Source organism: Chinchilla lanigera, unplaced genomic scaffold, assembly GCF_000276665.1.
Source record: "Chinchilla lanigera isolate Chin_1 unplaced genomic scaffold, ChiLan1.0 scaffold00035, whole genome shotgun sequence".
NCBI classification, from domain to species: Eukaryota; Metazoa; Chordata; class Mammalia; order Rodentia; family Chinchillidae; genus Chinchilla; species Chinchilla lanigera.
This window is the reverse complement of record NW_004955436.1, coordinates 618494-643500: the sequence shown is the minus strand read 5'-3', so window position 1 is coordinate 643500 and position 25007 is coordinate 618494. Positions and strand designations below refer to the sequence as shown.

General features: G+C 41.2%; 1 protein-coding gene across 3 annotated transcripts in view; it reads left to right on the top strand.

Moving 5' to 3' along the window:
- The first annotated feature begins 7306 nt into the window (after positions 1-7306).
- Ros1 (ROS proto-oncogene 1, receptor tyrosine kinase) overlaps positions 7307-25007 on the top strand; it is a 108157-nt gene continuing 90456 nt past the window's right edge. For all 3 annotated transcript variants that reach the window (XM_005389121.2, XM_013516701.1, XM_013516700.1), the window contains exons 1-7: positions 7307-7629; positions 13559-13603; positions 15715-15774; positions 17486-17512; positions 22184-22244; positions 23649-23797; positions 24866-25004. In XM_005389121.2, the coding sequence (XP_005389178.1) occupies positions 7531-7629; positions 13559-13603; positions 15715-15774; positions 17486-17512; positions 22184-22244; positions 23649-23797; positions 24866-25004 (580 nt within the window). In that variant the 5' untranslated portion in view covers positions 7307-7530. The remainder of the gene's footprint in view (positions 7630-13558; positions 13604-15714; positions 15775-17485; positions 17513-22183; positions 22245-23648; positions 23798-24865; positions 25005-25007) is intronic.

Genomic DNA, 25007 nt, shown 5'->3' with positions numbered 1-25007 from the left:
AGTGGTACATACCTATAATCCCAGCACTCTGGAAGGCTGAGGCAGGAGGACTGAAAGTTCAAGCCCAGTTTGGGCAATTTAGCAAAATAGTAACATCTGCCTTGAAATGAAATAAATAAATAAAAATGAATAAATTATTTATAAATTAATAAAATAAAATTTTAAAATAAAATAATGTACTAGGGATGTAGCACCCTTGCTTCAATCTCCCAAGTAGAATCATAATTTCCCAGTGAGCAGTACACAGACTGTACTTCCTGAGTGTAAGATTTGACGATGTGCTTTATGTATGTCTCAGGACAGCTATGGCAGCTATAGTTCTGTGAAGCCCAAATGCATGGTAAAAGCCATCAGAACCATTCTGAGTTACATGTATATTTCAAAGCAAGGGAATTAAGCTTTGATGTATTATATAAAAATTCAGATAACATCTCTTTAAAAATTCTATTGCAGATTCTGCTTTTTAAATAGGATCCTTGACAGAGCTCCCCAAGCAGCTTACTTTGTCCTCTCCAGAGGGTAAGGGGCGTGTAAGCCTGCTTCCTGGGAGCAGTGCAGCTGTGTGTTGGCTCAGCTCATCGTGTCCCATCTTGTTACTGTTCTGTTGCCTGTGGGCTGATCTAACCTGCTTCTCCAAGGACGAACTGAAATAAGAAAGTAAATGTTGCATTATTCTATGGTTGAAGGGTTTTGCAACCATGGTGCATTGTGAAATTATTTTGTATTGAAGGATACAGTTGGAAACTTTGAAAGATATGTTACAATATTTTCAAATACAGATTAGCTGATTAAACAAAGAAATGTAAGTATTACTTAAGTCTGAAGTCATAGTTTCCTAATTCTTCACCTCCTCCTATGAATTAAACTGTAGCAATATCATAACAATAGCAATAAGAACTTTCAAAGCAAAGCACTTTGCTCTAATTCCTGGTCTTTACTTCTGAATGTTCAAAGTGCTCTCATTGAAAGTATCTGAAAAATACTGAGAAATATTTTCATTGACTATAAATAGCTAAAGAAAACAATATTAAATTTTTCGCAAAAGCAAAGGTGAGGGCTTTGGCATTAGATACCTGCTGTGGTAGAGAGAGGAAGATAGTGTATTGAAGCACTTAACACCACATTCTATCACCTGAAGAACTCTCTGTACATATTAAAGTTAGGATTAGAGCCATTTCCTGGTTCATCAAGAACCTCACTTTATCCCTGCAATCAACTTTTAAATAAAGAAATCTGAAAGATTCCTATTCATCTCATTCCCAGGTAGCTTTGATATACACTTAGAAGGAGACATATTTAGCCTGAAGTCACTATTCAAAGTTTATTGGTTTTTGTGCTCGGACTAGTCATAAATGATAAGCAGTCATAAATAATATGATTAGTAGGGTTTTCTTTTTTCTTTTTATTGGTTTCTTAATGTCTGTAATGAGGCCAATGTTAGGGTTTCCCCTGTTACAGCTTAAAAATGACGATTGCACAATTCTCATTGTGTGTGACTTAAAAGGCCTGACTTGAAAGATAAGTACCTGGGCTTGGTTCTCACAGATCGAAGTCTCTGCCTCCCTGCAGCTCCCATCTCTCATCACTGAGCTCTTCTCTGAGCACCATCTGTCTGCCCTCTTTGCCCACGAGGTTCTCCTAGGGAACCTGCTTTCTTTCTTCACTCAGAGTGAGGCCTAGCCTTAAGATTTGAAGCAGCAACAATTCTGGCTCTTGTGGGTGGCACGGGGTTTGCAGGGTGACAGTGCTACAGCTGGGTGCTGTGGGATCCCTTGGCCTCTATGTGGAGGGGCTGTTTTAGCTATGCAAGAGCAAATGTTGGGGGCATCCTTGAGGCAGTGAAATTCTATTGCAACCCCTGGCTTCTCTGTTTCTGGAGATAGGAGAAGGGAAACATGATCAGGAACCTAACTTTACTTACATTCCTAAAATAGTTTTCACTGTAGGGGTAGCTTTAGGTAAAATGCTTACGTGGTCATCCAATATATAGTCTTAACTTCTGGAAATATCTCCCACTGAAACACAATGTCTTTTGGACATTACTACTTTAGGAATGTATTAATCAGATTTCCAGCCACTGAGACAAAATATCCAACACCCACAATTTAAAGGAGAAGAGGTTTAATTTTACTCACAGTGCCAGTGGATTGACACCACGGTAGGCTAGCTCCAAGGCAGAAACAGAGTGGTAGAAAACCTGAGCAAGGAAAGCTGCTCATGTCATGATGGCCAGGAAGCAGAGAGAAAGAAGAGAGCTGGGAAAAAGAATACACCTTTCCAGGTCACCCCTCCAGTGACATGCCTGCCGAGCCGAAACCTCTTGACAACAAGTCAGCTATGAACTCATTGTTGGACTAATCCATCAATAAGTATATATAGCACACCCGTAATTCAGTCAACTTCCAATCACATGAGACTTTTGGGGGACATAACATTCTCACCCTGACTTCCCAAAGGCTCATATTTATCTCATTATGCAAAATGCATTTAGTCCATCTCTAAGAGTTACCAGAATCTAAATGATTCTGGCATTGCTGAAAGATCCATGCCCAAAGTCTTCTCTGAAACCTTTGACTGTGAGTTCATGTAAAAATAAAAAAGAATGTTAAGTACTTCCAACATACAATGGAATAGGGTAAATATTCCAAAATGGAGAAACAGGGGGAAAGGAAGGAATGGGACCTAAGCAAGTCTGAAACCCAGGAGGACAAACATTAACTACTATAGCTGCATATCCAGCAGCCAGTGTGCTTATGGTGAGATGTCAGCTCCAAAAGGCTCAGGCAGCCCCATTCCTATGGTCTTACCCATTGCAGCCCACATGACTTCTCTCTTGTGCTGGCTCTACTCACTGTCATAACTTCCCTTAATCATTCCACATTCTTGGTATTTTCAACTTCCTGGTATCTCCAGTGTATCTCTGGCTTCACCCTCATAGCTTTATATACTGCCCTCTCAGAGACTCCTTGATTGACCTTCCAGGCCTTTTTTTGAAATCTGAATGTAAGCCTTCATGACTCCAACTCTTGTATTTCCCATGCCTGCAAAGCCATCAGATGACTCTGTTGTCTGCTTGCAGCTTAAGCTGTAACTAGGCCCCTTGGATCATGGCTGCAGTGGCTTCTGAGTGCCTAGATGGCTAAACATGATTAAATGAATCCCAGGGAACCAGTTTTCTAGGTAGCCCTTTTTGAGTGGGTTGCCAAGGGGCTTCTTTTGCAAATGAAAGTTTATATTTGTATTTCTGAGCCTGTACAGGGTGAAGCCTGGCTGATTCCTAAGATATATTCAAGCCATATTTTCTATTGTCCTGATTCAAACTGCTTAACTTTATTTTTTATGCTAATCTTCTCAACAACCATACTCTCTACAGCCCCAACTTTGCTGACACTTCCTTTTTGGCCAAGCTACAAGTTTTTCAAGTCATTTGACTCGCCTTTCTCGCCGGAGTTTTATTGTCAATGTGGTTAAGAGCAACAAGTTTTATTGTCAATGTGGTTAAAAGCAACAATGTGGCTCATGGCACAGCCTGAACATTGGGCTGCCTTAAAATTTTCTCTGCCAGGTTAGTTATTCTACCATCTTTAAATTCAGCTTCACACAAAATCCTTGGACATGGGCCAAATGTAGATGGTTCTTTGCTAGAATAAAATTTTCCATGCTCTCTCATCCAGTTGCCTGTGGAGTCCTTCCTAACTGAAACCTCTTGAGCACTGAAACCTCCTAAGCCTGGCCTTTATTGTCTGCATTCCTATCACCATTCTAGCCTTCTGAGTTCTGACCAGAGTCTCCCATCAATCTCTGTTTTCAGCATTTTAAGGCTTTTCTAGCCAGCATCTCCAAACCTTTCCAAACTCCTCCCATAAACCAGTTCCAAAGGTTCCTGAATCACCATGATGAAGTATAGTCACAGGAACAACACTACTCCTTGTACAAAAGTTTGTATCAGTGAGATTTCCTGTTGCTGAGACAAAATACTGAACACCCACAACTTAAAGAAAGAGAGTTTTATTTTGGCTCACGGTCTCAGTGGATTTAGTCCATGTTTGACTGATTCCAAGGGAGAATAACATGATAGAAAGGCTTGGTGGAAGAATATTGCTCATGTCATCATGGCTAGGAAGAGAGATGAGAGAGAGATACAGATAGATAGACAGAAAGAGCGAAAAGAAGGAGCAGGAGAATAAGAGGAAAAAGAGGAAGAGGAGGAGGAGAAGAGGAGAAGAAGAAGAAGAGAAGAAGAAGAAGGGAATAAAAAGGAGAGAAGGAGGAAGACAGAGAAGAGAAAAGAAAAGAAAAAAAAAAAGAGAAGGGAGCAAGGAAAAGAATACCCCATCCAGGTCATGCCCTCAATGACCCTTCTGTTACAAAGCCTAACAGCTAGTCAACTGTGAACTCATCAGTGAAGTAACCTGCTGATGAGTAACTGCTCATGATCCAGTCACCTTCCACACACCTGAGATTTTGGAGAACTCTAAACCATAACAAAGAGTACGTATACTCCTTCAAAGAAAGAACAACCACTTAAATACCATCCTTCTAGAACTTCTAATTTCTAAAACAACTCCAGATTTGAAAGTGGCAGGGAAAAATATTCTCCAAAGATATGTTTCATGTGATTGTTTGTTTTTTTGCTGGCATGACACCCGATAGGATACCTTCATCTTTTTCAACACAATCAATTCCTTCATTTATGTTTACAAATTTACTTTCACTTATTTCCCTGGGCTCCATGTACAGAGTCTGTCAAATGGCAGCAATATCAGTATTATTATCATGCTATTGTTTGTATTCTGAATGTTCCCAAAGGCCCATGTGTTAAAAGCTTGTTTTGTAACATGGCACCATTGAGAGGTGATTAGGCCTTTGGGAGGTAGGGCTTAGCATGAGCTCTTTCTCCGTACTGGGAGTGTCTGGCCCAGGGAATAAGGGCCTTGCCCTGTCCTCTTTCTATCATTTGCTCCCTGGCTATGGGGTGAGAAGCTTTACTGTCCCAACTGCTCTTGTCACGTTGTCTGCCCTTCCATGAGAAAACTAAAAGCATTGGCGTGGCCTGGTTATGGACTGGAACCTCCAAAGCTGTAAGACAAAATAAACTTTTTCTCTTTGTAAGTCGATCATCTCAGGTATTCTTTTATAATAACAGAATGCTAACATGTGGTCAGTGATTTCTAATTTTATTTGATTTAAATTTCACTTCTACATTGTTTTGCTTTACATTTGCTGCCAATTCCATCTTTCAATTACTTATCTTTCTAAGTGTCATTTTACAAAATGTCGTGTGAACTTGCCCCTGGGAGACAGAGACGACACAATGACATGCTTTGCTGCTGTGCATGCATGAAGTGAAGAACAATGTACAGTGACCCATCACTGATAGACTTTGGAAGAAGGGACACAACTGATTTATGATCACAGTTCCATCTGCTACTTACCTCTAATTTATGGACTGAAAGGCTAGCTGAGAAGTTCATATTTTATGCAATCACTCACTGTTAATATGTGATATTAACTAAAGTTAGATGTGGTATTGGGAAACTGTGGAAACTGAAATTTCTGCGTATCAGTACTATATAAATGATGACGACCTTTAAGGTGGCATATTGTATTTTTTTTAAAAGCAGTACAATAATCTCTCCCATCCTACTCGTTCTTCTGTAGTCTTGGCTCTGCCATATCAAGAGATAGGGGTTTCACTCCATTGTCTTCGAATCTGGGCGTATGTTTCTGACTCTCTGGCAATCAGTAGAATGAGCAGATGTGACATTTTAAGACCATATAGCTTATGCTTTGAGACCTGGAGCACTTTCACCACTATGCCACTATGCCACTATGTAAGCATTCTAATTGCCAGCCTGCATGGGGAAGAAATTCAAACAGATTCACCTGGAGAAGCCACATAAAGCTAATATAAATAGGTGTAGTTTGATTCAGCATTATCTTATTGTACTTTTAGATTGCTTCCAACTTTTTGCTGATATGAACAATTCTGTCACAAATATCTCTGAACATACTTCATCTTCCACAAGTGAAAACTTGTGTGCTGGTTAAATTTCCAAACCAGAACAATGTAAACTCTTGGTATTTCACACCTCACCAATGAAGTTAGAACAAGTGAGAGAAAAGAATGAATTAGTGTTTTAAGTGTATCATATTTGGTGCTCTGTCCTAAAAGCTAATAGGGCAAGAAGAATCTGTAGTCACAGTGAAGAAGATAAATTTTGTTGGAATGAAAAAATCTGATAGGCAATGTACTTTATTTTCTTTTTTACAAGTATATTTTATAGAAAGTTGGTTAGATTCCTCTAATGTAGCTGTATATCCTTTGATCCATTCCTGAAATGCAAAAAATCTGAACAAAGGGCAGATGAACAGCAAGAGATTTTTTCCAAGCAAACAGGCTTTAGGGGTTAAGTTCAGTATCAATTTATGTTTATGTTGTACATTCTTTGTCAATGTTTGCTTTTTAGATGTTCAGCTCAAAACAAAGCCTCAGGCATGTGCTACAGTGTGAACCTCATATCACTAAGAAAAGGTTATGTTGCATTTTCTATACTTTATAATTTATTTAAGAAGACAAGCAAGGACATTTCAGATTGTCATTAAAAAAGAACACCACCATGAAAATAAAAAGTACCTGGCCTGAAAGAGTTAATGCTCCACAGTCTGAAAAGTAGCTACTTCAGAATGGCTCACTTCTGCATACTGCAAATTTCAAATTCTTTGTTTTGGGCTCCAGCTTTGCTTTATCTCAATCCTACGCTAATTGAAATTCTGCACATTTCCCTTTCAGGGCAGCTACCCTTCAGCGTATCTTAGATCTCTGTGGTGGCTGGTTTCTGTCTCAATAGGCCTGGTAAAGACAATGTTTTAGTTAATGTGTAGTAAAGATCTGAGAGCTTTCTAACGAACTTCCTTGTCTCTAGCTCACCTCAGAGAATTTATCTATTAATTTCAGCTTTGTTTGCTCTTCAATTTTAAATGTATTTGGTTTAAACGTGTTCTGTTCTCCCTCTGTTACATCGCTTGATTTAGGTGCTTCTAATTCTTTTTTGATAATTCTTTGTTATAGTAATGCCACTGTTCTCTAGAGCGTGTATGGTCAGAACCCATAGTTGGCAACTTCAGAGATCTCAAGTGGCAGATGACCCAGTCAAGTGCTCTAACTTCAGACTACGCATGTGTCATGTGCTTTCTGAGATGCAATTTGCACTTGCTATTTTGTTTACTTCCCGTGTGAAGTGCTCTTCTAAGATTTAACCTTTAATCAGGAAAAGGTTCCATCATGAGAGGAAAAGGAAACTAGGTTCTGAAAGCTCTTATGGGAGTGTTTCAAGCTATCTAGGACTCAAATTTCTAAACTAAAAGGTCTGAACGTTATTTCAAAAGGCAAAGATACTCTAACATTGCAAAACAAGGTAAAAAAACTCCACTAGAGACTCTTTCGTCGAGGTAATGAAGCTTAAAGAACTCATACAGAAAATGGAGAAATTCAGACCGGCCATCTAACAGTCCACCACTGGCGAAGGGATGAGGCGTGTTGGCTTTACAGCTCTTGGTAGCATATGGATTTCTGCGGCCCAGTGTGCAATTTTAAACACCTGCCTGAAGTCCTGTGTAACTAACTTGGTAAGTTTTACAGATCTGATACTTGTCTTTGCGCGTACTAGAAGATGAATTCCGCTTGTGATAACTGATAATTTTTTGTGAGATCTTTTCTCTTGGGAAGTGGTAGCAAGGCCGGGTAGTTTTTTTCTGATTTAAGTTAGGAATACTCATAGTTGCAAAAGATAAGGCTGGTTATTTTATTTCTTTATTATTCTGTTATAGAGTTTTGGGGGATGATGGTATTAAGGAGACAAATGGAATCAATTTTGGACACTGTAAGATATTCCATTTAAAATAATCTATGACAAAATAATTAATATTTGTCCTAAAATATGAAATAGATTTGGCCCAGGTAAGCCTGCTACTTTTGGGCTGACAAATTTTATTGTGGATGGACGGCAGTGTAGAGAGCTGATGACCAAGGAAGCGGAGGTGACTCTCATGTGGAGACACATTTTAATTTTAAAGAATTACCCATAAATTCCTTTGTTTCTACCTGTGCATTTGTTATTTTTGATTAATGAGTTTTTTAAATGTGTGTTTTCTTTCTCAATTCTGGTTGTTGTCATTACTCTGTACAGTGGTACCTCAGTTCATGAACTTGATTCTTTCCACAACTGTGGACTTCATGGAATTCCAGAACTGAACTGGATGAGAACCAAATCAAATTTCCCCATAAGGCCAACACTGACCCTAAGCGCTGCATCTGTTTTCAGATGTAATTCAGTTGTGTCTAAAACAGTGACTAAATCAATTTTAAAAGTTTAAACATAGAGGAAATAGCTTGGTAGCATGCATAGGACAAAAAGCCATACATTTTAAAGTAACAAGAGCACCAAATACAATATTCGTTATTATTCTAACCTATTGAAGATAGAATTTTGAGATAGATTAAAAAAGTAACTTGTGTTGCACACTTTGGGTTTAATTTATAGTTTAAAACACTATTTAGGCTTCCTTTAGAGGGTAGGATTTTAGAACATTTAGAATTTTATATAAATTTTAGCTAAAGATTTCATTGCCTTTAACGTGTAGTTGTCTAGTTTTTTTTACAGTTGTAATTCCAACTTAAAAACGGAAACATGGGATGATGAAATGTTTCCTTTCCTAAAAGGTTTTTTTCTGAATATAGTAAGAATATGCATATATGTAAAAACATTTATAAGGTAAATAGAAAAGAACAAAGACAAAACCCTGTAATTCTAACACTATTAACCTCTGGTTATATTTTTTAGTTTCTCATATATCCTCAGCTATCTATCTACATAAAATTTTACACACTGCACCTAGCCTTTCACTTCACATTATCTTACAATCTCTCTTTCAGAAAAATCTGAAGATTTTTGGGAAACAGAATCTTTAATATATATGGACAGACTACTGTGACTTCTTTGATTTTTCCACTATTGAAACTGATTTTGATTGCATTTCATATTACAGTCTCCCTTTTGTTCTATTTTTTGTGGGTTTTTTTCTGGTACCGGGAATCGAACTCATGACCTTGCACTTGCCAGGCAGGCTCAGCTGTGCCGCTGAGCTAAATCCCCAGCCCCCTCCCTTTTGTTCTAGTTTCACATGTTTTATACTTAACGTGGGCTCCTTGGTGTAGGGGCTTGGCAGCAGAGCTGGACCATCACTCTTGTTGAGTCGCCTTCCGCTCACACCCACAAGGAAAGACCTAGGCAGGACAGACGGCCCGCCAGTCTGCTCAGTGGGAGTCATGGAAACGGCCTGACCTGGCTCCTACGCAGGACCTGGAGGGACAGAGGAGAGGAGCAACTCCTGAAGGAGGCTGAGGATATGGAGCTTGTATTTTCTGTGGCATCCTTTTGAACACGGATTTGCACTGCGAAGTTCATCTTTGATTTCACTTGATATTACGATATCTCTCATGTAAAAGAGAAAAGCCTTGACCAGAGTAGCAGAGTTGCTGGACAAAAATGCTCAAGTCAGAGCCCTGAGCTTGAGATGGGTCTCTTACACTAGTGGAGGGAGCTGCAGCGTCTGCTCCTGTGTTAACTGAATTCTAGATGGTGTGCTGCAGAAAATAAAGCAATGTGTGTAACAACCTTCATAAAAGAGAAAAAACAAATATTTGTGCCTAAATAATTTGTGCAGGTAGATTTTGCTGCATCCTCCTCCCTTTTTTTATAGATCCACAGGAAAAATAACAAATTAAAAGCTTTGTTTCTTTTTAGTTTGTTGTTGTTGTTGTTGTTGTTTTGTTTTTTGAGACAGGGTTTCACTATGTAGATCAGGCTGGTCTTGAATGTACAGAGATCCTCCTGCCTCAGCCTCCTGAGTGGTAGGATTATAGGTGTGTGTCACGATGCCTGGCTTGCTTGTCAATTTTCTAATCTTTGGTAAGAAAATTTTGTTACTAATAAAAAAATCATGACAACTGAAGAGCTAAAGCTCAGGCCTCAGTTAGGAGAATCAATCCAGGTTGTTTCCTGGGTCTCTATGCCTATTCAGCTCTGTGGTGTGTGCACTTGGGAATACAAAAAGGTAAACTGTGTGATGAATGCCCTTGAGAAGGAAGGTACAAATGGTTGATGTGTCAAGTTTTCTATAAATGGGCAGTTACAAACTATTGCAGGTATGACATAGTTTTCATGATATTGGAGGATCACAATACATTTTTAAAATTTGCTTTTTAAATTCCAAAGGAATCAACCACAAATCAACTGAAAGACTACCAAAAAATAATAGATTGTACAAGGTCATTCTGTGTGAAAAAAAAAAATCATATGCAAACGTCAGTACCCTTCTTGGATGTCAATGTATAACATTAAAATAGGATATTGGAACAAAACCACAACCCATAAATTCTATCAGACCTCTAATCAGCAGTTTGTATTGGTGGGGGAATAGGGTAAGCACTGCAATGACATAGAGTCTAAAAAACAAAACCAGGTACATAAAAGAGTACAGAATATGTACCAGTAAGGCACTATTTTAAAGAAAATAGTGCCAGAAAGGCACTATTTAAAAAAAAAAAAAATACTTGCATCACTATTCAAACAAATTCTAGGAGATGCTAAACAAAGGGAGTGATTTACATTCAGACAGCAAATAACAACAACCCCCCCACAATAATCTGTCCCATTAAAATATTAGAAGAAATTAGGGGTGAATGTTTCTATAATCTTAGAGTGGGAATACATTACCTTGAAAAATCTTATCTAAAAAATTGAGACTCCCTAAAAGATATTATCAATAAATTTGATTATTTAAAACTTAAACTATTATGACAATAAGCATAATACAGTGAACACTAGGCCAAAAAGTCGAAGAAGGTATTATGTATGATAGATAAAATTTTACCAACCCTAATATTAGGTATAAAGTGTAAGTTTAGAACATGATGGCCACTTCAAAAAAGAACTATAAATGGCTAAAAAGCATGTAATATTCAACTTTGCATCAGCCACAGAACTGTAAAGTGAAAATGAATTACCGTTTTGTTTGATCTATTGGGTTGGCAAAGATAAAACATTTATAGTTAGCAAAAGTATGAGTAAACTAACATTTGCATGTACTATTCCTTGGGATAGAAATCGATCAATTTCTAAAAAAGAATAAGTTAGTAAATATCAAAAGTGAAAAGGAAATTATACATTTATCCCTGCAAACCAGAAATTTATCTGTGGAGATTTAGCCCAAGATACATGTGCACACAATTCCAACAATAGATTTCTAAAGGCCAGCACCCTTATAATAAGGAGTACATTCTTTAATTGAATCGTCTCAGAGCTTTATGAATTAAATATTACTTGTGTATCAGATGAGAACGAGAACACTAGTTTAAAACTTCATGTTGGGATCAAGGGGCGTATGTGGGATTGAAATAGAGATCCTTTTGCCCTGTTTATTAGGGTAGGAAGCAAAGAATGAGGTTAGCTCCGGTGGAGGTGGGCAGGGTAGTAAAGCTTGCGCCCACAAGTGGGTGTTAGCTTGACAGGGTCTGAAATGTGCGGCTAGGTTTGACTCTCCGAGACAGGCAGTGGGAGAAACCGGCCTTCAGATAAACTGCGGGGCGAGAAATCTCCTGCCCTCAGGCCCGCTGCGGTGCTAGATGCTTGAGACGCTGGAGCAGCTCCCTGTGAGCGCCTGTGCAAGTCCGGAACATGGGGCTAGGTCAGCGCTCATTAGCTTTGCTGATTATGAGGGTGCGAGGGAGAGAAAGCAGAGTAGGAGTTCATAAAACCTGTTTCTTCAGAACCAGTTCACCTGGCTCCCGGGCGACCTCCCCCAAGACTGCTCGAGAGGGGTTCAGCGATAGTTTGCGCAGTTAGATCTCCAGAGACACCAGCGGAGGGCCCGGGTCCTTGTCCCGACTGTGGTCCCTGAGGAACACCTCTGCTTTTCACCGTTCTAAAGAGAATGCAAAGACCGCCCAGCACGTGCTTCGTGGCTCGCTTTTATGAACTGACGTACATTTTGAAAGACTGGGAAAAATTTATTTATAATTTATTGTTTTTCACCTGAGTCTAAGGGTAGTTCAATTGGATGAAGGGGAATTAAGCTTTATTTTGAGCAAAATCATGGAAACAGGATCTAATCAATACTAGGTTACAAATTAATCTAAAAGACATACTGTCTAACACAAAATATTTTTATTATTTTGTTCTTTTTACTGGAAAAAAATCTGTAAGTAGTTTTGTTTCCCAATAAATCAAATGCTAAATGGTTAAAGACTAGAGGCTTGTTTTTTTGTTGTGTTTTGTACTGGGTATTGAACTCAGGGCCTTAGCATGAGCTACATCCCTAGCTGTTTTTCTAAAATATTTTTTATTTTGAGATGAGGGCTTGTTTACTCACTAAATTGGCTAGGCTGAGCTGGAACTTGTGATCCTCCTGCCTCAGCCTCCCCAGAGTGCTAGCATTACAGCCATGCACCACCATGCCCAACTGGGGCTGGAGTTTTGAGTCATCTTTGTTCATGTAAATGAGAGATAGAAAAAAGGGTCATATTTGTCTTTCGGATTCTGTGTCTAACTACTTTTGAAGATGACCTTTATGATCTAGGCCTTTGATGACTGGGTGAAGCTTCGGAGAGCTTCGTGGATTTATACCTTAATAGTCATGGACCACTCCTTACCCACCAGGCATTGCTATAGGTCCTGGGGGCTGGAGAGCAAAGAACAGGGGTAAAGTGGTCGGAAAGGAGGGTACTTGGTGAGCTTTCCCTGTCCCCTCTGAAGAACTCGGGCTGCTCAGAGGCACAGCAGGTTTATGCCAGCTCTTGAGCCTCCTGGGGGCTTTTCTGTCCTCTCCTGGGCCTTATCTTGCTTGCAGCACTGGGTCCCTCTTGGGTCACCTCTGCAGTGCAGTGGCTCCTGGCAGCAGACCTCCCAGGGGAGGCTTGAATCAGCACTCACCTTTGTAGACCCCGGAAGGAGGACTTCACCTCAATAAGGACAGGAGAGAAGATGAGACATCTACAGGTCTCCTCCTTTAGTTTCTTCTTATTTTGCTCCCACTACAAAACTTCTTAAAATTTGGAAATATGTGAGAAATAAAGCTAGCATTTGTGTATTGTGTTACACACATGTACAACATTCTGCTCTTCAAGAGTAATTGAAAGAAAAAAGAATCTGGGCCAATTCATCTGCAATCCAGGAGAGCACCTAATCAATTGACCTAATTAATTGATCATCCATAGATTTATCTAATTTGGTAGGAGATGCTCTCATCAACCTCTGCTGCTCTTAAATCTATTCATAATCCTATCTTTGTGGCTCCCACAAAACTTCAGGGGTTGAATGTGTAATTTGCACCAGCATTTTGTCTGCTTTCATGATGGATTTAATGATTTTAGAACATGTAGCTTCTTACTTCACTGTTAGAAAACAGAGAGGAGGCAACACCAATCTGGGGAGCTTTTAAGAAAGGTGGGGTAATTACCAATATCAATAGCTGGTTTTCATTACACCCTTCTTTTCAGGGTGAGCAGCCGGACCTTGGCACCCCACATAATCTGAGTGGACCGGTGAGTAACTGCTTAACTGTCAAGAACTTTATGGTGGGGCTGGGGATTTAGCTCAGCGGCAAAAGCGCCTGCCTGGCAAGTGCAAGGTCGTGAGTTTGGTTCCCGGTACCAGAGAAAAAAAAAAAAAAAAAAAAAAAAAAAAAAAAAGAACTTTATGGCATTTGTGTTGATTGAAAAGGAACAGTGGGGCCAGGGATATAGCTCAGTGGCACAGCACCTGCCTGGCAAGTGTAAGAGGTCCTAAGCTCCATTCCTGGCACCTGAAAAGAAAAGAAAAGAAAAAAAAGAAAGAGAAGAAAAGGAACAATAGTCAGGTTTTATTATAGTAAGAATAATTGCTAAGTAAAATCTCACTTACTTGTCTCTGCTGGAAAAAAGTTCAATCAAAAATACAGAGAAGTCTCGATTATGAGGTTTATTTAAAAACAAAGTATATTGAAGTAGAAAAAGCACAGGTCTGATCCAAGCCCATAATTTTTACATAGCCATGTGGCTTTGGACAAATTACTTTGGAGAATGCGTTTTACTGCATGTAATCTGAGAGGGTTGGGGCGCATGGTCTCTCATATTTCTTCTAACAATTGCAGTTTACGGTTTTATTCCTTTTTTGCACGTGTACTCATTTATCAGTGTTTGGTGACTCAAGCTATCAGTTTGAGCCAGGCACTGTGTTGGGTACTAGAGACCTGCAAAGGAATGAAATAGTATCTGTGTTTAAAAGGACTCTCAGCCTTTTAGACACACAGGTGAAACCTGGGCCACACACCACCATGAGAACTGGGACAGTAGTGCGTATGTGGAGGAGGCACAGGAGGAAAAAGTTAGTACCTGGTTGCTCGGAAGGCCTCCAAATTGAAACCTGAAAGAAGAGTTTTCTAAAGAAGCAGGAAGGGAAAGGCCCACCAGCAGAGGGGCTTATGCATCAAGATGTGGACCTGTGAGGCAGCCTGCCCGCTCAGGGAAGACAGTGCATTTCAGCTTGCTGGGAAAATGGGTACACGTGTGGAGGGGAAGGAGTGGCCAAGGCTGGCAGTTAGGTAGCTGGGGGCTCTGTATCCATGCTTGGTCTCTTGGCCTCAATCCACAGAAAGATGGAGGGTCATAGAGAGTTCAAATAACAGGAGGGTGTGACCAGGTTTGCTCTTGCAAGATCAGGAGACCAGATGATCCTTCATGCGGCTGTAGGCAAATGGTGAAGGGCCCAGCAGAAGTCAGGGCAGTGAGGGCAGGCCCGTGGTGGACTTCAGGCGGCCAGCAGGGTTTGGAGAAGGCGGGCCCATGGGCGTGGGAGGAGGGTGGAGGAAAGGAAGCTCAGAGGGTTGTAGCAGACTGATGGGAGACACAGGAGAAAGAGCGGGTGGGAAGCGAGGAGCTTCACGTTTCATGTGCAAATCTGAGTTGCTGGCAGGGGCGTAAGAGAAGTCTAAGTGGCTGTCTGGGTTGTAGTTCAGGAAGAAGCCCAGTCACAGTTACAGATTTGGGGTTATTTATACGTGGCCCGAGGTAAGAATGGTTGATACGTTGAAGGCCTAGGCCATCAGGAAAGGCAAGGAGAAGTGTGCCAAGTCTGTCCAACAGGTGGTCAGGTGGCGCTGAAAAATGTTTTGAGGGAAGCTGTGGGTGAATGTGGCTAGCGGCAGCAGGCTGCCCATGTGGTCCACTGGTTAGTTTTGAGCTGGACTGGTTGTGAGCACAGCCGGTGGACCCAGCATACATTCGATGCTATGCTGTTCTGGACTTTGCCTGTTGCCTGCTACCCAGATTGGGAGCTTTCTGGGCTCTAGGCTGCCCGCGGCTTAACTGTTCAGCCACCCTGCTGCTCTGCGGTTACCCACCCCAAGTTCTGGTCCCCCTGAAGTTAGGGCAGTGCTGATCACAACCACAAAGCTCTTGGTCTTTTGGGGCCTTAGCTTGCTTGGTAGATTTCTGTTTCTAAAACACAGGATGTGCCTGGCAAGTCTGAGGTCATGAGTTCGACTCCCAGTGCCAAAAAACAAAAACAACAACAATAAAAAAAAACCATAAGATGATACTTTTTGTAGTCTGCCCTTTCATGTGACAAGAAAAGTTGCATTTTTTTCATCACTATTGTCTGTTGCTATCTCTTGTAGTGTATCCAAGGATGTCACTTTTGGAGCTCTATACACCAGGAAAACTGTGCTGTCAAGTGTGTAAGTGTGGCTTGTGTTTCCTTTTTGATATGGCTGCTTCCCTGTGCAGGAAAGTTGTCTAAGAGGATTCTCATTTGCATTTCCACTGGTTTTCTATCAGTTTATTTGACTCTAAAGGGAAAATGGGCTAGCCAGAACCATCCATATGAACGGAGAGCACTGAGATCAACATTAATCATGCAACAGGGGCAGAGGAAGGGCAAAGCAATCCAAGGGTTCCTGAGGTGCCCAGATGCTCCAAAACCATAAACCTTTTTTAGTAAAACGTTAGGTATTTCTTAACTTTCCTGGTCTCATGAGCGCCAGTTTTTGATGTGCAGTTATCTGAGATCTAGTGAGCTGTAGCCTGGCACATGACCTGAGATTCTGCACTTGTAGCAGGCTTCTATCCTGATGGTCCCCCAACCATGCTTTGGGCAGCAGGGTACTGGGTCAAGTTCAGAGTTTTTTACAGGGAACATGGTACCATTGAATCCAGATGTTGTCAACCTAGTCTATTCTATGTAAGAATATTTATTTCAGATTGTTTTTCATTTTTAATTTAGTCTAACTTTGCCACTTAGTATGTAATGTAATTGTAGTACATACTTAATCCCTTGATTCTCTACTTTCTTGTCATTAAGTTAGAATAATGTTAGAATCTCCTCCTAAGGATAGTCTTGACACATTGGTAAGTATTCTGGTTTTATGGAAAAGAATTTTGTTGGGGCTGGGGATTTAGCTCAGTGGCACAGCGCCTTGCCTAGCAAGCACAAGGTCATGAGTTCAATTCCTGGTACCGGAAAAAAACCAAAAAAAAAAAAAAAAAAAAAAAAAGAATTTTGTTGCTTAAAAGTGGCTTCCTTTGTTCAGGTAAGAGGTTAAACCAGTGAATCATGGCAATGTAGGGTAATCCTAATATTTTCTATCACTGGATCAAATTATAATACTGATATTTAAATAAAGACATTAACCTCTTCTTATTTACATTCTTCATTTTTTTTTTTTATCCAGTGTGCCCCTGCAGTCCTTGATTTCCAGACTTATGCCCATGCCCACACTGTGGCTGTGTGCCCCATGGAAGTTAGGAAGAGAGGAACATCTTATACCTGGACTTAGTGATTGTTATGTACTTTCACAAATGACAACTGAATTATTTGTCCATATATGTCTTTGTTTTCTTTTACACCATGGGCAGAATACTCTGTAGTTCTCAGACTGTGTTTCCTGCCCTGCACACAGTGAGAGGCACACAGCAGCACTTTCCCGTGAATGGACAGGAAGAGGGCAAGAGGCATTTGTTTGTTGTTGGGCAGCAACCCAGGAAGCATGGACGCTGGGAAGCAAGGCTGGGCCGAGGAGCCCACTGGCCTTTGCTAGGTGGGGCCACTGGTGGCTTCCATTTTAGTCCGTCTCCCTTGGGTCTCTGGGGACACTTCACCCCGTAATGTGGAGTGTCACAGCTCCCCTCTTGACTGGCGAAGATTTGCTAGCACACATCCTGCTCCACTGCCTTTTCCAATGATGCAAACTCAGTTCAGAATGCTTCACACAGTGGCCGCTGGGGGGGACATTTTGCTTATGTTTTGTTTGGTGGCTTATCAACCTTGGGGAAAAAAATTAATTTGGAAGAAATGTACAACTAAGTACATAATAATAATTCTAAGTGCATTAGAATTATTTACAACTTTCAAGATTTTAAGTCATTTTCCTTTCCGTTCTTCCTATGCAGAATGATACTTATGCCGCTGTTTATGAGGTGAGTGGATAGTTACTTAGAAAGGGTGTTGTCAAACCCATGTATTTATCTCAGGTCTCTATTAAAAATGAATACGTGTACAACATTCTCACGCACAGACTTTCTTCCTGAGAGAGCTATTACTCCAGGTACAAAAATGATGGCTGATTCCATTTGTGGAATAAACACTGGCTGCTTTATGTATCTATGTGTGTTTACACGTGTATATAAATCTATCGGGATATGCATGTGTATACACACATTCACATGTATATGTGTGTAGTTGCCCCTTCGTTTCTGCAGGGGACTGGTTCTAGGAACTCTGTGGGCACAAAAGTGCTCAATACTCAAGCTCCTTATGTAATACTACATAATACTTGCATATAACCTGTGCACATCCTGCTGTATGCCTCAGATCACCTGTAGATTACTTATAATACCTAATACAGTACAAGGCAAACAACTGTTATAGTCTTTAGGCCATAAAAATAAGAAAAATGTCTGGAAGTGTTCAGTCGAGGAGCAACTTTATATGACTCTAATCTGGCTGAAACAGTGTGTCCTGGAGCCTGGGAAGGGGAAGGGACACTCAAAGACACATCCAGGGTTGCCTTGACCAGTCTCATCCCCTAGTCCACAGCATGAAAATGCAGTTTTCTTCATTATCCAACACAGTCATTGCCAGCACTTGGAAGCAGCTTTCCCGTGCTACAAGAGCAGTGGCTCCATGCTGGCTCTGGCTCTCTGTTGGGGCCTCTCTGGTCCTCTCTCCCCTTGACTTTCTCCTCTTCAGAACAACCTTGAGAGTTTGATCTTTTCCTGCTCAGTCTTCTACACTTACACTTGTCCCTCCTGGGTTCCGTCCCTCAGGATTAGGTTATTTGACAGCAGGTGACATAAAGAAACTATGTTATTTCTCACCTTCAAATCTATACTGTGTTCAGTTTGAATGTTCTAGAAACAGAGAGAACTACATTTCCTTGCTTGGGGAAGGAATATACATCATCAGCCATTACTAGAGCAGAGCATTCTTTTTCAATAGCAAAAATAAGAACACAAATTGAGTGGAACTTTTCTCAGTGGTCTGTGGCCTCCCTGCCCTGTGGGGTTTTCCTTGGGAATGGGTGGTGGTGGGGTGGGCTAAGACTCAGTAAAATAGATAGGGAAATTCACCCCATGTGTCAACAGACAAAGATCTCACCTGACTGAGGTAAAAAAATTTAAAAAGCTTCTGAGAATTCTTACATGATTAAAGCAGCACTACTACTAAAGTGCCATGAAGGGGCTGGGGATTTAGCTCAGCGGCAAAAGCTCCTGCCTGGCAAGCGCAAGGTTGTGAGTTCGGTTCCCGGTACTGGAGAAAAACCAAAAAAAAAATAAAAAATAAAAAAAAATAAAGTGCCATGAAGAGCCAGGCAGGGGAGAGAGTTTCATAAGCCACAGAGCTGCCCAGGATGATGTGCATAACTCACTAATTGTTGTGCTGCCCAGGTGCCTGTACTTAGATGTGTGAATATTTTCTCTTGTTATACTTGGTTATTTTATTTATTTATTTTTTTTTGGTGTTTTTGGTTTTTCTCCGGTACCAGGAACCGAACTCACGACCTTGCGCTTGCCAGGCAGGCGCTTTGCCGCTGAGCTAAATCCCCAGCCCCATATACTTGGTTATTTTACACTTTAAAATGTCACACCTTAAATAGCATGGAAATACATACAGTGTAGATAGATGTATAGACACATAGTATTTTAACTCAGTTGTGCACACCTTTACGAAATAAAACTTTCATTGTTAGTATTTGCACCTAGCAAAACTTGGCATTTTTGTCACCCAGAGTCGTTGGAGGGAGTCCATCTTGGGAACTGACAAGCCAGTGGCGTGGCCCAGCCGGGGTCGGGGGTCTGACTGCAGCACCTCAGCCTGTGGCGAACATCAAGCATGGACTTAGCTCTTTTGTCTTCTCCTGCTGTCCTTTCCTGGCTTTCCTTGCGCCCTCCTCCTGTGTCTTGCCTGCAGAGCACAAGCCCCTGTTCCCAGGCATCTGCCCTCAGATATGCATAAACCCAGCACTTCTCACCACTCAGATGTTGGCCTGAGGGTCATCTCCTCACTGTCCTGCCCATTCCTGAGCTGAAGAAAGGCTCCCTCCTACTAGCCACACCCTCTGCCTTTGACTTGTTTCATTTTCCTCACAGCACTTTCTTTACCTGAATGTTAAAATACCTTATTTGGTTATCGTCCTCCTACTTCTGAGAGAGTGTAAATTCCACCAAGGCAAGGAACTTACCTACCTTGCTCAATGCCATATTCTTAGAGCAAAAAACAGCCCTTGGCACGTAAAGGCACCGATAAATACTCTTGAATGGGTAAATGATCTTTGGGAAAACAAAGTAGCTGCTCCTCTGAGGGTGGTGGGTGCGCCTGCCTTGGCTGGCACAAGTTGGACAAGGTCCTGGCAGCACCCGCTGCGTGCGCGGCCAGAAATGGAGCCAGAGGGACAGCAGAAATGGTCTAATGGCACTGGAAACTAAAGTGTAGTGGGAGGAGTCTGCAGGCACATGCAGCATTAGATGAATAGATGCAACCTCCACAGTGAATAGGGCAGCTCGGTAAGCAGGACCTGCTGTGGAAACCGCCCACGCCAGGCTTTGGGTCAGACTGTGAGAACTGTTCTGTCTAACACCTCTAGGTTCACTCCAGGCAGTTTGAGCTCAAGAAGTCTGGATGACCTCACTGAAGTCCAGTGTTGGTTGCTGCCGTGCTCGTGTTCATAGCTTTATCACCACTTAGGGTAGCATTTAAACTCTTGGGCAGTTGGCATTTCTACTGGATATTTCCCCTGAAAAATCCAGGAAAAATAGCACCACACTTTCTTCTGACTGTCAAGACTAGCTATACTTCCAAATAGACTCTATTTCCAACTGTATCTCCATTCTTCTTCCTTGGTTTTCTTTCTTGCAAAAAGAATCTCAAATGAAACTTTTGATGCCATTGGCTTGTTTTTTCCTAAAATTAATGGATATGTTGAATACTTTTCCTGAAGTTGCAAAGAGGATGTGAAAAGTTCACCAACTCTTTAAGTTAGATAATCCTGAGCCAAAACTAAGGTATTTACCTTAATCCTTAACTAAGCAAACCTGGGCTTATCAGGCTCTGCTTCCTTCAGTGCGTAGATCAAACACGGGAGGGTTAGCATTTGTGAATTACAGCCTGTCTTCCAGGGCAAATGTATTGTGGCATGGCTTCTGCTCCAACAATGAGAAAGAACAGCATATTATCCCAGGCCTTATAAGTATAAATTGAAGGAGAGCGGGAAGATTGATCATGGTTGTGTTGCTGTTTTATGATGTGTGCTTTCCATCCAAGTTTTTCTTTTCCTGTACCTAATGCTAATCCATCTGTTAGGTGTTGTAGGAAGTTTGTGTTTTCAGTCATCAAATATGTGCTCTGCTTTTTAGTTGATGAGATATGGGTCAATCATCAATAGACTTCTGTAGATCTTAAAATTCAACTTTGGTATTAAGACATTCTTGAAACTGTTTAGCTATTATAAAAATTGATAGCCACCTTTTAATTTTCCAGAGAAAGCATGGATAACACAATAATCAGGCAACTCATAAGCATCATGTTAGGCTAGAAATCTTGGTTTCAAGCTCATGAAAACTTTGATCAAGATGGCAAAGCTGTAATTGCATTGCTAAGCTCAACACTTCTCAAGCTGGAGGTGGTGACTCATCAGAGGGCCATGGAATTGATTCAGTTAACCAAAACCAAGGGTCACAAGAAACAAGATGGAATAGAGTTGAACACCTAAGAGTACATCAGGTACAGGGCTTCAGTTTGGGGTAATGAAAGTGTCCTAAAATTACATCACTGGTACAGCTCTATAAATATACTAAAAACCACTGAAACTATCTCTATCTATCCTGTCTATCTATCTATCTATATTTGATACAGGTTCTAACCATGTAGTTCAGGCTGGCCTTGAACTCACTATATAGTCCAGACTGGCCTCCAACTCATGATGATCCTCTTTCCTCAACCTCCCAAATGCTAGGGTTACAGGCATGCACCACCACACCCAGCTGAACCTGTATTTTAAATTTTATGGTATGTGAATATATTGCAACAAAACTGCTAAAATGGCAGGGGCCATATTTTTCATGAATCTTTTTAAAAATATGTATGTATATATGTACTTGGTTGTTTTTTAATTTTTTTTTTACTATAGAATATAGGCAAAAGCAATTTGGGAAGCACTGGTGTAATCCCACCAAGCTGGAACTTTAAGTATTTCAGTTGAAATAGTTGATGTAAAGATAATGCTTTTTCAGTTTTTATTTTTATTAGTACATTGTTGCAGTACATGATTATAATCACTGTGGGGAGTTGGTGCAACGACATGTCTTCATTCCTTCATGTCCCTTTCCCCTCTCCTCTCGCCATCTCTTGAGCCCATTCCATTTGCAAAAGATCTGTCTTCCTGTTTCCTAGAATCTAGCTTTTATTTTGTTCTTTAGTTCTTTTGCTGTTTACTTTGGGGAAAATGGATGCAACTTGAGACCATAATATTGAGTGGAGTAAATCAGACACACAAGATATAATTTTTGTCAGATATTTGGGTTTCAGGTTCTGGTGGGAGCTTGTCACTGGCCAACATGAGGCCACCCTTATGCACATCTCTGTCTCTACAGCGAGAGGCCTGCGAAGTTGGCTGCAGCAGTGCAGAAGGCGCCTACGAGGAGGAGGTGCTGGGTGAGGACCGCGCCTGACCACCACACCCTAATGAGTGGCTCTTCTGACAGCACTTCTTACCATGTCTACCTCTCAGTAGAGCCGAAAAAGATTTACAGATGGCGAAAACTCAGGAATTTGAAAAGCAGAGGCCATGTTGACCTAGGCTCAATACGATCCTTCTTGCAGACAACACAGAGGCAGTGTGGCAGTGACTGACGTCAAGGGTGGGCCTTGCCTCAGGGTCAGGAGACTCGGGCCCTCTGTCCTAATGAGGAACAACGTGCAGCCCGAGCCAGCTTGACTTCCCGGTGCTGCTGTTTCAAGGACCAGAGTGTAGGAATATTGTGAGGTCCTGGCAGTTTGATTTTAAACATTTAAAGCTCTCTACCAAATCTACCATGCTTTTGCAATCCAAGCAGTAGTTATTTTTTTCTATCAAAGAAAGCCAAAGCATTAAATTCATCACATTTTGGAAAAAGCAAGAGAAAGTAAAATAAATCAATTTCCTCCTAGTGATACATGGAGTGCAGAAAACTAGCTTCAGGTATCATGCTTGGCAAGTAGCATCCAGTAAATGCAAGCCACAACCTGTAAAGTCTGTAATGTTCAGAAGCCATGAAATGCCTTATTAGAAACACAGTGGAATGTAAAGCCTGTACATATAAAAAAAAATTGTTGGCAACATGGGCAGTAATAGCAGAATTATAGTGTAAAATCTCAAAATCTATCTTGAAGTACATGTCCTAGGGCAGTGGGTGACTCTGCTGTACCCCAGATATGCTTTGGCACTGACTTACTTTTTTCATTCCTGAGACAAAATACCTGACACCCAAAGTTAAGGGAGGAAAGGGTTATTTGGCTCACAGTTTGTAGAGGTTTCAGTCCGTACTCGGCTGGCTCCAAGGCAGAGTGGCTTGGCAGAGGGGTATCACAGAGGAGAAAACAGTTCATGGCAGGCAGAAGACAACAAAAGTAGTCAAGCAAAGTACCTTAGCAGCTTTTTTCTGTCCCCTTTATACTCTATCTAGGCCCCTGGGATTAGGGTGGTGCCAAACCAAGCAGCAAACAGATTTAGTAATCACACACACAATCCCTGCATCACATACTCTAGATCCAGCCACCTCTGAAAAGCCTCACCTATGACCACATGAGGCTTTGGGGGGGCCCTCTAAACACAAGCCGTAATGGGCATCCATGCCCCTGGCCTGTAAGAAAGCAGCACCTAAGAGACACTGGAAAGTGCTGAGCACTCCATGTTGCACACCTCTAAAACAGAAAGAACTACCTGGCACGAGTGCACCGTGGATAGCTCAGTTGGCCACTGTAGCAGGAGGATGCTGAGCGCCCTTGAGGAAGCAGGCACACTCTCTTTGGCTTTGGTGGATAGAGTGCACACTGAGTGAAACCCTGTTTTCTCCCCAGAAAACACAAACCTCCCTACTGCACCCTTTGCTTCTTCTATCGGAAGCCACAGTGTTACTTTAAGGTGGAAATCTGCCAACATCTCTGAAGTGAAATACATCATTCAGTGGAAATACGCACAACTTCCAGGAAGCTGGACTTACACTGAGGTGAGAAAAGCTACTTTTGTATTTAAGCAAGGACTTCCCTCTCTGGATAATTTCAAGTACCCAAATACTACGTAAAATAACAGTAGTCCCCTTATTTGTGGTTTTGGTTTCTGTAGTTTCAGTTACCTGTTGTCAGCCATAGAATATTTAATGGGAAATTTCAGAAACAAACAATTCATAAATCTTACATTGCTTTCTGTTTTCAATAGCATGATACAATTTTTTATCATAACACTCTGTTTCATTGGGCCATGAATCATTCTTTTGTCCATTGTATCCACATGGTGTATGCTATCCACCTGTTAGTCACTTAATAATCACCTTGGTTAGCAGATCAACTGTCACAATATTAATGTCAGTGTCCTTATACATAGGATTCAGTGCTGTCTGAAGGTTCAGTGATCAACCAAAGGTCCTGGAATGTATCCTCAAGGATGAGGAGAGACTACTTAAAGGGATGCATGCTTTCTGGAAAAGATCCAAGCATAATATTTAAATCTGATGAACTTTAATTTCTGCTACTCCATAAACACTTTTTTAAATGAAAAAAATAAATTATTGGCCACACACACAATTTTTCCAGCACAGCTTCACATGCCTACTTATCCTACTTGTTATTATCTATCCACCCCTTCCCCAGAGATTCCAAGAAGGATAAAGGGGAGGCGGGAGGAAGATTCTCTGGAATTCTTCCAGTTTAGAAGGGCCTCTAGGGTGGTCCTTGAGTGTTGTCCCTTTCAGGAAAGCATGAGTAAGTTTAGAAAAAAATAATCCCAAGTCACCAAGACCATTAACATAGAAAAATTTTAGTAAAACCTTGAAATACGTTTCAAATAATTGAATCCATAATTTTACTATTTTTTAAGGAGAGAATTTGTGTGTGAGTTGTGCAGACAATGTCGGGAGGGTGGGGTGGGCTGTCAGTACCAGGCCTTTACTTCATCTCATCTGGCAGGATCTGGGACACAAAATATCAGGACATCCATCGCCTACCAGTTACCTGTGCTCTTGGGTCAGGGTAAGGAGGGCCGTCCAATAAATGCTGACTATTGATTTCACATTCTGCAGACTGTGTCCGAGCTCTCCTACATGACGCAGGCCCTACACCCTTTCACGGAATATGTTTTTCGAGTCGTTTGGGTCTTCACAGCCCAGCTGCAGCTTTCTTCTCCACCAAGCCCAAGTTACAGGACTCATCCTCATGGAGGTA